Source organism: Culicoides brevitarsis, chromosome 3 (assembly GCF_036172545.1).
Source record: "Culicoides brevitarsis isolate CSIRO-B50_1 chromosome 3, AGI_CSIRO_Cbre_v1, whole genome shotgun sequence".
NCBI lineage: Eukaryota > Metazoa > Arthropoda > Insecta > Diptera > Ceratopogonidae > Culicoides > Culicoides brevitarsis.
In genome coordinates, this window is record NC_087087.1 from 19,401,609 (window position 1) to 19,414,074 (window position 12,466).

The window sequence follows — 12,466 nt, forward strand, 5'->3', positions numbered from 1 at the left end:
TTTCTTTTTTTTTCTTTGACCGAACATACATACTTGAAAAGTTTGTATTTTTCAGGCATTATGAATATGTTGAATTATTTTTTTTCTTCATTAATTTTAATTGTAGTTGAATATTAAAAATATATGTATTATTATGTGTTATTAAAAGACGTCTAAAAAGTTTTAATATGATGTCTTTCATCGCATCCTTTATCTAATACGAATACATTTACGTTACATTTTTATATGTTTTTTTTGTCGTGTAATGATGAGATTGCTTTAGCTTTTTTTTCAATTAATTGAGAATTTATCATTACTTGTTCAAATTTGTCAGTTTATGTATATGTTTTTTTTATCTGTTTTATTTAGTTATACAAAAATAGAAAAAGAATTGTCTATTTTAATAAATTTACATTTTTTATATCAATGTTTATTAATTTTTTTTTTCTTTTTTATTCAATATAATATAATTTTTACTCTGATTGGAATAGTGTCAAACGAGAAATTAAATTTACTTTCACATCCAAGCAAAAAATAAATTAATTACTCCTTCCATATTCCATTTAATGTTTTTTTTTGTCTCTTCAATTTTTATCTAATAAAATGCCACGATATTCAAAAAATTGTTTCCAAATTTCTTTTTTTTTTGTTTCCATTACGTATTGTATAAAAAAATACAAAATCATTAATTCACCGTACTACAGTTTGTATCAAAAATGTGTATCATTTAAATATAAATATTTTTTTTTATATTTTTTAAATTTTATTATAGTTTAGGATAATCATTATTATAAAAAAATTAACTTGAATTTTTTCTTTAGTTTGACATAAAATTTCATTTAAATTTCCCACAATTTGAAACTTTTGTCGCGTATATAATATGCATGTATGAATAAAGTATAAAAATGTTTAATTGTAAAAAATACTAAAAAATTAACGCAAATGACACAAAAAAGTGTCGATTTAAAAATTATTCTATATATGTAAGTAATTCTTATTTTCTCATATTACAACTCATATATCGTTTATATTTTATTAAATATAGAATTCGCTACTTTATTGTTAATTACCTACCACTTTATGTTTTATTATATTATGTATTTATATATGAAACATATTAGAGCTAATATGTTATTATATGACTAATACATGTTTATTGATTCAGAAAATAACTTAATAAATCGAACGAACAAATAAATAACAATAAATACATTTTCTCTGAAATTATTTTTAAAAATTGAAATTAATGTGTCACTGTAAAATCTCCTCGTAAATTGTAATTATTTTATACTTATTATCCTTACATACACTGACTCACGGTTTGTAATACACCAACAAGAAGATTGAAGAATAATAAAAATTTGATTATTTTTTATCATTTATATGGCGTTTGCGTTGTTTTTTTCTTTTTTTTTTTAATAAATATTCATTATGAATGTGTTGTATACGTATTATTTAATTTTTTTTGCTGGATTTTTTGATACATATTTTTTGTCATTGTTATATTTTATTGGATAAGGATCAAAAAATACGGATATTCTTTGTATTGTTGTTAATTATCATTAATTGTTCATTTATTCTTGTGTTTCATTATTAATTATTGTTGTCGTTGGTTTGGTTAAATGGTTCAATTATCATCAATTTACTTTTAATTAATATGTTTTAATTTGCTATTATATTCATGTTTAACTATATTCAATTATTATTATTTTATTTTTTTTTTATTATAGACATGGTTTGCTTATAAAAAATAAATTAATATTTAGGGGTTTGACGCTCATAAAAATATATTATTATTATTAATTTTCTGTTCGAATATGTGTCAAAGGGGCTTAAATATATAAATAGAACGAGAGAGACATTAACCGTTGTTGCATTCAATCTTGAATTTATACATTTTTTTTTATGAACTTTAACAAGATTTTCGTTTTTTTATGCTTGTAAGGATATTTTTTAACTTTTATTAGGAATTACTTTTTTATGATGGAAGAAAAGACACATATAGGTACAGGGAAAATTCTGTTATATATATATTATTATATATTCTTAACAACATTTTTTTCTTATTAGTTTGCATAAAACTTTCGCTTACGTCATACATTTATAATAATGAACAATAAAAAGGGACATTTATGTTTAATATTATAATTTGTGGAGTAAAAGCTTTATAAAAAGCCAATATTAATAAATAATATAAATAAACAATTATTTTATAAAAATATGCGTTTCTTTGAAATAAAAAATTTAAAAAAATATTGCTTAGATATTGTAAGTGATATATGTTTTTTTTTTGGTTTACTTTTTGTTGAGCAAAAATATTATTATTTTTTTATAATCAAAGGGTCTGACCGAATATAAAATATTCTGACGTAATTTCAAGGTACGTTCCTTTATTAATATAATTTTTTCGTACATTATTTGTTTGCTTAATATTTATATATATTAAAAAAGGAAAGACTTATATATTTATCCAAAAAGTGTGTTAGTTTTAAAAATTTTGTAAGTCAAAAAGCCATTCAAAGCGATAATCAAGTTTATATTTGCTCGGGTTTTCTTACATTTCTTGAAAGGTAAATGCGTATAATATTCTTCTTTTTGTGTGTTTTTTTGTATAAAAAAGCTACAGATATATGTTCAATGCACACACAGTGAGCTATTGAAACCAAAAGCTTGATGATATATATTTTGTTTATTTGTTTTACGATGCTTTTCGTAATTTTTTTTAGAAAGATGATAGTAGTGAAACTCTTCAGCAAACTTAGAGATTAGAAGTTGATACATTTTTTTAGTATTTGTTTTAATGTAATTTTTTTTACCAAATATATATAAAATTTTTCTCGTATTTTTTTTTATTTTTTGTGTAGAACAATATTAAATCGTATCTTTATAAATTATTATTTTTTTGTTTACTACATGTATTTTACTACTATATTTTGTTAAAAAAAATATTGATCCAAAACATTATTGTTCGATTTACCATTCATTATTATTATTATTATTATTAGTTTTGTTACAAATTTTAATACTTAGGTATATAAATATCATATCGAATCTACTAAAAAGAGTATATAATACTTCTATGTTATCTGTCATTTATTGAATCTTTTAAAGTTTTTTTTTCTTTTGTGGATTTAAACTTTTGGGTTTATGTTTAATTTTTTATTTAATTACGTCTGACCCATTGTTGTGCTTCTTTTTCGTTCGCTTACAATTATCTTTCAAGTTATTAATATTTACTACAACATCTGACACAGTCATTTCAAAAAAAGTAATCGTGGTTCCTATTTTTACACTAAAATATTATTATTTTTACAAACCCCAGTTTTTTTGTTGAAATTTCTGAAAACGTTTACAATTACATACGTTAGCGGATATTATTTTGTATATTTTATGTTATTTGATAAACATAAATTTTATTCTGTATTCTAAAATATTTTGCATAAAATAATTAATTCTGTTATACATTCTAGTCGTTTGGATGTTTCCTGACCTAGTTTAATATGTCTCTTCGGTTATTTCATTGAACATGTAAAAGATTAATTACAGAAAAATAAACAAATAACAACAACATAATATGTTAGGCCATCAATTTTACATTGAACGAGCCATGTTTCGTATTTATCTAAATATTAACAAATTTATTTTTAGATAAAAATTAATTAATCTACATAGTTAAGGTACATTTTATTATTTAAAAATGTAAAATCAAATACAAAATAAACGAAAAACATCATATGTTTTAGTTTGCACTTGAATCAAATGTTTCTATAATTTGTGATTAATTTAAGAAAAAAAATATTACATACACTAGAAATATTCTAACATGATCAATTTATATATCAATGACTAAATATTCATTACACAACAAACAAAACGAGAAATCTCTATGATAAGTTGTTTATAAAAATAGAGGGTAATAATTGTAATATTTCACTATAACAATAAAATTCAAAAATGTTTTTTTACGCTTAAGTTTCTGGTACATTGGTAAAAATTTTCTACGTGTTTTGATATATATGTTGTTATTACACCTAATTTTTTTTTTTACATATACATAAAATGTTGATGTCTATGTACAATATTTTTACTAAAATATTCATGATAATGGTATAAAAAAGTATAAAAACAGTGAAAAATTTTATTATTTTATGACTATACCTATACGAAGATTTATTTTTAATTTATTTCTAATACCTAAAAGTGGGAATGGAACCAAATAATAGATGATCCTTTGTCTCAAATGTGTGAGATGAAATTGCTTTCTTAATTGCTGCTGACTAAATATAGCTTGAAAAAAAAAATAAAAACAAAAATAAAATAAAAACACATAAAAATAATTATATAACAAAAATTTATTGTATGAAAAAATTATTTTTAATTAAATCAGTACAAAATATATAGAAAAAAAATTATGTCTGTTTTGCTTATTTTTTTTATCAAATAGGTATACAATAGTTTTATAAACTACAACATATTCGTCTTGCAAAAAACATGAATAAGTGAATGAAAAAATATAAACTATAGGAAACGAAAACCAACTCACTATTAATATTCATTTTCTAATGCAAATATAATTGTATAAATATATTATTAATATTATTATTTATGTAATTGTGTAACAAAATTTGACTATCCGTTCAAGATTCAACTCGATAAAAATAATTTAATAAGGATCAAATTATTTGACTGGCAATCAACGTGATTTTTTAATAATATAATAATAATAATAAGAGTTAAAGTATAAAAATATTATAAAAAATTTAATGATGTGTATAAATAAAAGGTACAAATTTTAAATTTATTTATAAAAAAATAAAAAAAAACATTGCAAATTTAATACGATTAGAAAAAACGAGGATTTACTAACTATCACAATACATTTTATCTGATTTTTTATTAAATTGTAATAATATTATATTTAAAAGTAGAAAAACAATTTATAATAATAATATAATTAAATAAGAAAACAATCCATATCACTAAATATTCATATATTAAAATATTGCAAGATTTTGGTATAAAAATTATCTACGAGGTACAACACCAAATTGTTTGTTTTTTTCGTCTAATTTAATTTTTTAGTCGACTAAATTTTTACCTATAAGTATAACTTTTTTTTCTAAAATTAATTTTGTTGTAGGCATTTGTGTTACTTTTTATTAAATATTCAAGGATATGACTGAATTTTCAAAGATAAACTTATGTTTACTCCTTTTGTTGTATTTCTGCTATCTTTTTTATATATCTATGTAATTTGCTCTATTAATTTAAAACATATTTTGAAGACAAAACATCATTACTATATGTATGTATGTTAGCGAATATGAAAAAATTGTATAAATTTTTTTGGCAGTTTAATTTAAGATTCACAACTTTTTATTCAATGGAAAACGAAAATAAATAAATAAATTATTTTTGACGAATGAAATTCAGGCATGCATGCAATAAAACATATTTTTTTTCTCAAAACGAAATTTAATGATGTAGTACAACTAACAGATTTATTATGTATTTAATACCTTTTCGTATTTTTGAGAATCTATATAATTTTTCTTTGTCAATTTGTAGTATAAAAGCTATATATTATTGGATCTCTTACTACTTTTAATTTATAAAAGGATATGGCAATTTTTACCCTTGCTTCGTAGCTTATATTTTTTTTTTCAATTAAAAAATACATCATAACAAAGAATTAGACTAATTTAACTAAAATATATTGACTAATCGTTTTACAAAGGTATGTACGTTTCTTGTATGCATAAAAAATGACGAATTATACAATTTACATTTTCACAAAAATAGTAGTGTCTGTGTTTTTTTAACATTCTTTTTTGTTTGTCTTTGTTACTTTGCAGTATAAAATTAATATTCGTTTTATTTTATTATCAGATTTTTAAAACGTGTTAATAGTATTCCTAGTTATATATTTTATATATATATGTAATGTTTTATCATAAAAATATTTTTAGTTTTATTTATATCGACGACGAATTATTTCCTAGATCAAGTTATTATTCTTTTTTTTTAAATAGAGAATCTGTCTTTAATAAAAACAAACAACTTATTGCTACAACGCTTTTTAACGTTGCCTTTTGCTGCTTTAGACTTCTCATGTAATATGAGATACTTATTGTTTTTTTTTGCCGAACTTATGCTAAAAACGTCAAAAAAGGATTGGGGATGGTTGCTTTAGGTTGGTACTTGTAAACTTTTTTTTTTAACACCAACGAAAGGGAACAGCACGTGGACGATCTGCGCCTTCTTTGACTAATGGTTTGTGATATTCGCGACCTTGTCTCGAATGAATGGCTGCCCAGCAGTGTTCACAATAGTACTAAAATAAAGAAAAATAAATATTAATAAAATGGAATAAGAAAATTATCGCCTAATCGAGGATACTCACTTGAAGACAGGTGACATTAGCACAGAAGAACGGAGCAAACTTTCCACCACAACGTTGTCCTTGACACTCGTCGCACATTTGGTCGTCTAAAACGTATGGCTTGACTTCGACACGTTTGTCAATATCACCGTGTTGCAATTGCACAAAACGAGCCGAAATTGCAGCAATGTAACTTTGTTGGTTGGAAAATGCAACACGTCCAGCGCCCTGTGTCACGATAAAAAAAAATTTGTTTTTGAACGACTGTCAATAAATTAAATGTATGCAAACATTACCTTGGGGTACTTTAATTCAGGATCTGTATCGATTCCAGCATAGCAAACACCACGATATAAACGGTCCATAATCATAGCCAACTCAACTGCGAAAAAAGGATAGGTAAATAAATGAATTCATTATTTTTTCCAACTTTTCAATTAAAAATATGACCGGAGCAATAAGATATTCAATTACGACGTTACAAGCACCAAAAAATTTTAAATATTCTCTGTGATATTTTTAATAAAGTACACTTACCCGCTTTCAATGGTCTTGGAACGCCGCCAACGAAGACAGTCTTGCGTGGGTCTAGTGGCATACTGGCATCCAAAACGAAATCAGCATCAGATAAACGCCAGGGACGAATTTGCACGGGTTTGTTCTTAATTGTTGGTGATGATACGCAAATGTATAGCTTGTCCTCCTCAACCATGCAATTATCGATCAAATGTTGAACACTACTTTCGTCCTGTGAATAAAATGATTTTGAGTTGGATTTTTTTTTCGTCATTTATGCATGAGGACAATTATAATGAGCACATGGGCGTTGTATATTTTTGCATTTATTTATTTTTTTTCTTGTTTTGTGAAGGCCGGTCCAATTTTTTGACCTCTTTGTCCCTTTGAAAAGGTCAAAATCTTATGGGACGAATAAATTTTGAAATTTCATGAAAAATTAACGTTTTTTTCTTATTTTTCAAAAAAAAAAAAAAAAAAATTTTTTTTCAAAATTACTATTTTTTTCTCTTAAAATATTTTTTACCAAATAATTTATTTGCTGCACTAATTTTTTAAAATTTAAAAAAATATATTTTTTTTATAATTTTTTAGCTTGAAAATTTCTGAAATCAAATTTAGAAACAACTAGGTAAACATAGATAAACGATCAAAAATTGATAAAATTTAATATTTTATTTTTCCCAAATAAGTTTGAAGCAAGCTTATTTTTAAATTAAAGATCTAAAGCTTTTAGAGGAATTTCTGTTAAAAATGATCAAAATATAAAAATTTTAAACAATTTTTATTGGAAAAAAGATTTTGATTTTAGTTTGGACTGACCCAAAATGTATTCGAGCATTAATTCAATGCAATTTTACAGAAATTCTGCACGTGACTGCAATACAAAACAAACTTTCCGAATACATTTTTCATTTGGAAAACGTTCCATGCCCAAACGAGTAAGGAACAACTTCTCCGCTTCTGCTGTATCGAAATTAATTTTCACTTTTCCAAATATACAACACCTCAACTCAACTAATAAATCCTGTAATAAATTGTCGAAAAATACTTCAGTTCAACTTTTGCTTCCACACTTTTTTACACAATAATCAGAGTGTGTGTGTGAGGTAAGAGAAAAAAGAAGGAAGGAAAACAAAAAAAAAAAAGAAATTCAATATAAATCAGAGTGATATTTAATTTATTGCCAAACAATTTAACTTCTTGCTTGTTGTTTGGGTTTGCAGTTTTAGTAAAATGTCGGTTTTAAGGTACCATGACATAGTTTTGTTGTGTTTTTAATTTTTTTTTATTATAAATTATTGGATGGATTTTCTGGAAAAATTATTTGTTGTTTCTATAAAAATACTTATATTTCTATTATTTATTGATATTAATCATTAGTGGTCGTAAAAGAAATTTTACCAACTTTATCTTGTGGTTGGTACGTTTTAAAAACTGAATCATTAAAAATTAATCTTCAATTTCTTTTTACAGATTTTTTTTTGCTGCAATAATTTTTCATGAAATACAATGGTGTGTCACACAAGAAAAATAATAATGGTTGCAATAAAACGAGATTTTTTTCAACGAGAAAAAAAAAACAAAATGAAAAGTAAAAATAAATTCCCGGTTTGCAATAATAAACGTCTTATAAAATATTTTTCCCCATTTTTATTAACGTATTAACGATGATCTACGTTCAATTTCAGCTTTTTTCGGTCTCTTTTATGGAATAATGGAAAAAATATTACCTGGAACAAGAGGAAAGCATATCCCTTCGGTGGAAAATACGATTTGGACTCTGCCTTGTGCGGCCAATCAACAACCAGTGGTCCGTGACGACGGAACGATGATGTAATTTCATCTGAAACGGAATTCAAAGCCATTAAAAAAAACGAAATTAAAAATATAATAGTCCGATATCCTTGATAATAATTTTTTTTGAGTGTTTTTCTTGATTTCTACAATCTCGGGAAAATTCTCGAAAGCGATTTGAAAATAAGTGATAATAAGATAATAAAGATTTAATCATGACTATTAATCTTATTAAATCCGGCTCGGTTGTTTTGCTCTTGAGCGTCGTCGTCTCTCTCTCTCTTGCCTATTTAATAAAATAATGAGACGAAGTGTGGTAGTTGTGCGGTGTTTACTTGAAAATATCATTAAAATAAATTAGTAATCAAAGGTTTTATGTCAAATTACTTTATCTCTCTCTTTTCGCCCGTTTAACTAAAATATTTGCATAAGTAATTTCCCTTCATCATGTCGTTATTATCGCTTTTCTGTGACTATCACATTTAATTTCTTTCGCACTCGCGTCGAAATCTATCTATCTTCAACTAATTTAATAATTTATTATCATGAATTAATTATCTCTTCGGGACGATAAAGTTTGTAGCTTGAGAAATCTCGCATACCTTCATCAATGTCTGGTGGCAATCCGCCGACGAATACTTTGCGGGAGAATCGTTCGCCGCCCTCGCTGCCCTGCGAATGCGGAGACGATCTGGCTGGAGATCCGATGGGCAACGTCGAGTTATTGTCTACAAAGCCAGCTTCTTCCGAGATGTGGTCTTCCAATGTTTGATAAAATGGCTTGCCTGCAAAGAATCCAATGTAAAAATGCAAAATTTAGTAATTTTGATCGGAAACTCACGAAATGATTTAACATTCAATGCGCGTAAATAGTGCGTTAATTCGAGCGTCATGCTTAAAGTCCAGCTTCTTATGGTAACAGTTGAGACAAATTAAAATATTTTTTAAAATTTTTTCACGCAGTTTCGGGGATAATTCGCGAAAAAACGGCGGACGTGTTAAAAGGTAGACAACAAACTCATCGATTACTGCGAAATACATAAACAAATTCTGCTTACAATTTTTTGCGGTAACCAGTGGCGTAGTTGACATTTCATTTTTTTTTTATTTTAAGTTTAGGCGCCATCCATTTACGGCGTCGGAAGTTTAAGGGGGGGTGGGTTCCATAAATTTCTGATGGATTTCGACGTAGGTTAAAAAGGAAAATACGACATCGTATAAATTCTCCTTAAAGAAATTCTCCTTAGTTTTGTTTCAATTTGTCAGAAATATTCAAGCACATCAAAGTTTTTTGATCTGTTTTTTAACTCACTGAGTAAATGTATAATTTTTTACAAATGCGACTTCCACTTTTGATGCCAACTTGCCTATTTTGCATATGCAACTTGTTTTTAAATACTCCAACTCGAAAAGATCTTATCCTCCCCCAGCAACCAATAGTGCATCTACCAACTGAATAATGGTAACATAATGTCATTGGTTGCAAAGGGAAACTTTTTTTGATCCCTTGTAATGGAATCTATTTTTTGAGTGCCAAGTTGCGCAATTTTTGCATAACTTAACAGTCATCGTTCCTTTTTTTTTGTGCATTATATAGTGACTGTTAAGGGCGTCTTCCGTTGGTTAAAAAAGAGGGCAACCGGGGTATTTGCATGTGTATGGAAAAAAGGCTCCATTGTTTACAGGTGGTTCAGGTTAATGGCTAATTTAGGCTTTTTGCGTTGGTTGAAGAACAGGGCAACCGGGGTGTTTGCATTTAGCCACAAAGAGCTTACCATTATTTACAGGTCCCATTTAATCGTTCATGTTCCATTCAAGTTCGAACTAATTTTTAAACAAATTTTTCTTAAAAGTTGGGAGTTGTACAAAAAAGTATTAGTAAATGCTTCAAAATTTTTTGAAAAAAATAATTTTGGTTTTGAAAAAAAATTTATAGAAACTAAAAAAAAATAATAATAAATGAAGTCACGTGACCATTTTTTGCTGACCATTACTTTAATAAAAAAAATTATTTATGTTTTTTCAATCAAAATATATATTTTTTATGATTTTTCAATTAGAATTTTTCAAAATCGAAGGAAATATTATTTTTTAATTGAAATAAAAATATTTTATCGCCTGAAAATCGTCTCTAAGGTTTTGACCATTAAATAATCCAAAAAATTCGTATCATTTCTTTTACTTTCACATTCACCCCCTCAAATCTAAGCCACTGAAAAATTGCTTACAATGTATAAAAACCGTTAAAATGGCGCCCTATTTGAACTGTGAGATCGTGATCAAAGGATTACATACCAAATTAATTGAATAAATACAATGTTCTTGTTTTATAAACGAACAAAAAAAGAAAAAAATTCTGATAAGAACAAGGGTGTCATATTTTATTTTATTGTCCGACGGTGATAATACAAGACATAGCGTACGATAGTAATAAAAAATCTTACTTTTAATTAAAGAAATTACATTTTCTTTGTGCTAGTTTGTATGATATGACTTCAGAAAGGGAAGAAAAAGAAGAAAAAATCCGTGAATACAAAGAAAACGAGTAAAAATATTTAAAAAGGGCAATTTTTTCAAGAGATACAAAAAAGGGTTGAAAAAAAATGCGTCTTAATGTTGAACAAAGAAGATTACCTCAAAAGAGTCACTCTACAAAAAAAAAGAGACGAATTATTGCTACATAACAAGTCAAATCCTCTTCAATCTGCAAAATGGTATCACTTCAAGTCTCTAAGAATAAATAATTTTTCATTGCTCCAAGTTTAAAAGCAGCAATAAAGTTACATGTTGATGGCATATAAAACTTTTTTTTATTGATATCACTATAAACTTAGCCATCAAATACATTCCACCTAATTTTTTAGTGAGCTGTGACTTTTTTTCAATCTCGAATATTTTTTTCTTTTTATTTTCACCTCACGCACACGCAATATACGCGTGTTTAGTGTCATCCACAGTTAAAATATTGCCACCATAAAATTGTCAAAAAATTTATTCGCACATTGGTTTAGTTTAAAGTTAAGAAATCATCGTCCCCTCACCGCATTGCACCGTAAAAGCGATGGAAAATTCTCAAACGAATAAATTTTGTGTTTCTCTTGTGGTGCGTTTTTCTATTCCGCGTAATAAAATAATTTAAAAAAGGTGCGTAAATAATAAAAAAACAGCAAAGAAGGAAAATCTTATTAAGAATTATGTTACATGAGTGTGATATTATTGTCAGGGAAATAAATTTTTCCATTTAACATTATTTTTATTACTTTGTGCCGTATAATATATGGACCAGCTTTTGAGATTCCGTTCACGTGGACGATTACATTACATTTTCACGTACTTTTTCGATGTTACAAGAAAACATTAACAGAAATCAATCATTGATCAAATATTTGTACATCAACCTTTTAGACATTTCTGCGACTTTCGTGCCAAATGTTAAAATTAACATAAATTTGTGGAGCAACACACTTTGAAATTTAAGACATTTAATTTGGTTTAATTTGACATTTGAGTAAATTGTTATTTGATAATAAATAATGAAGGAAGAAGACCATACTCCCAGCATTGTTGAGAAGGAAAATATCTTTTAATTGAATTTTATGTAAACAATCCCCTAATTACATCATATATGCATAAAATTTAGATAACAAAACAATGATGCTTTTAAAGATGATAATATTATGAATAGCAGAGTAAAAAGAATACGGAAATGGCACGTTGTTCACATAATTTCGTCGGAGATAAAGACAGAAAGTTTTCCATCAGGCTTTGTTTTGTTAAGTATTAATTTAAATT

The 12,466-nt window shown here is 26.0% G+C and overlaps 1 protein-coding gene across 1 annotated transcript in view; it reads right to left on the bottom strand.

Moving 5' to 3' along the window:
• Nucleotides 1-5,629: 5,629 nt before the first annotated feature.
• The window catches only part of LOC134835644 (cytoplasmic polyadenylation element-binding protein 2), a 170,447-nt gene continuing 163,610 nt past the window's right edge, over nt 5,630-12,466 (bottom strand). The window contains exons 5-10 of the mRNA XM_063850562.1: nt 9,277-9,459; nt 8,611-8,723; nt 6,899-7,109; nt 6,658-6,743; nt 6,383-6,589; nt 5,630-6,313 (exon numbers count right to left, since the gene is read on the bottom strand). Of these exons, the coding sequence (XP_063706632.1) occupies nt 6,197-6,313; nt 6,383-6,589; nt 6,658-6,743; nt 6,899-7,109; nt 8,611-8,723; nt 9,277-9,459 (917 nt within the window). The 3' untranslated portion in view covers nt 5,630-6,196. The remainder of the gene's footprint in view (nt 6,314-6,382; nt 6,590-6,657; nt 6,744-6,898; nt 7,110-8,610; nt 8,724-9,276; nt 9,460-12,466) is intronic.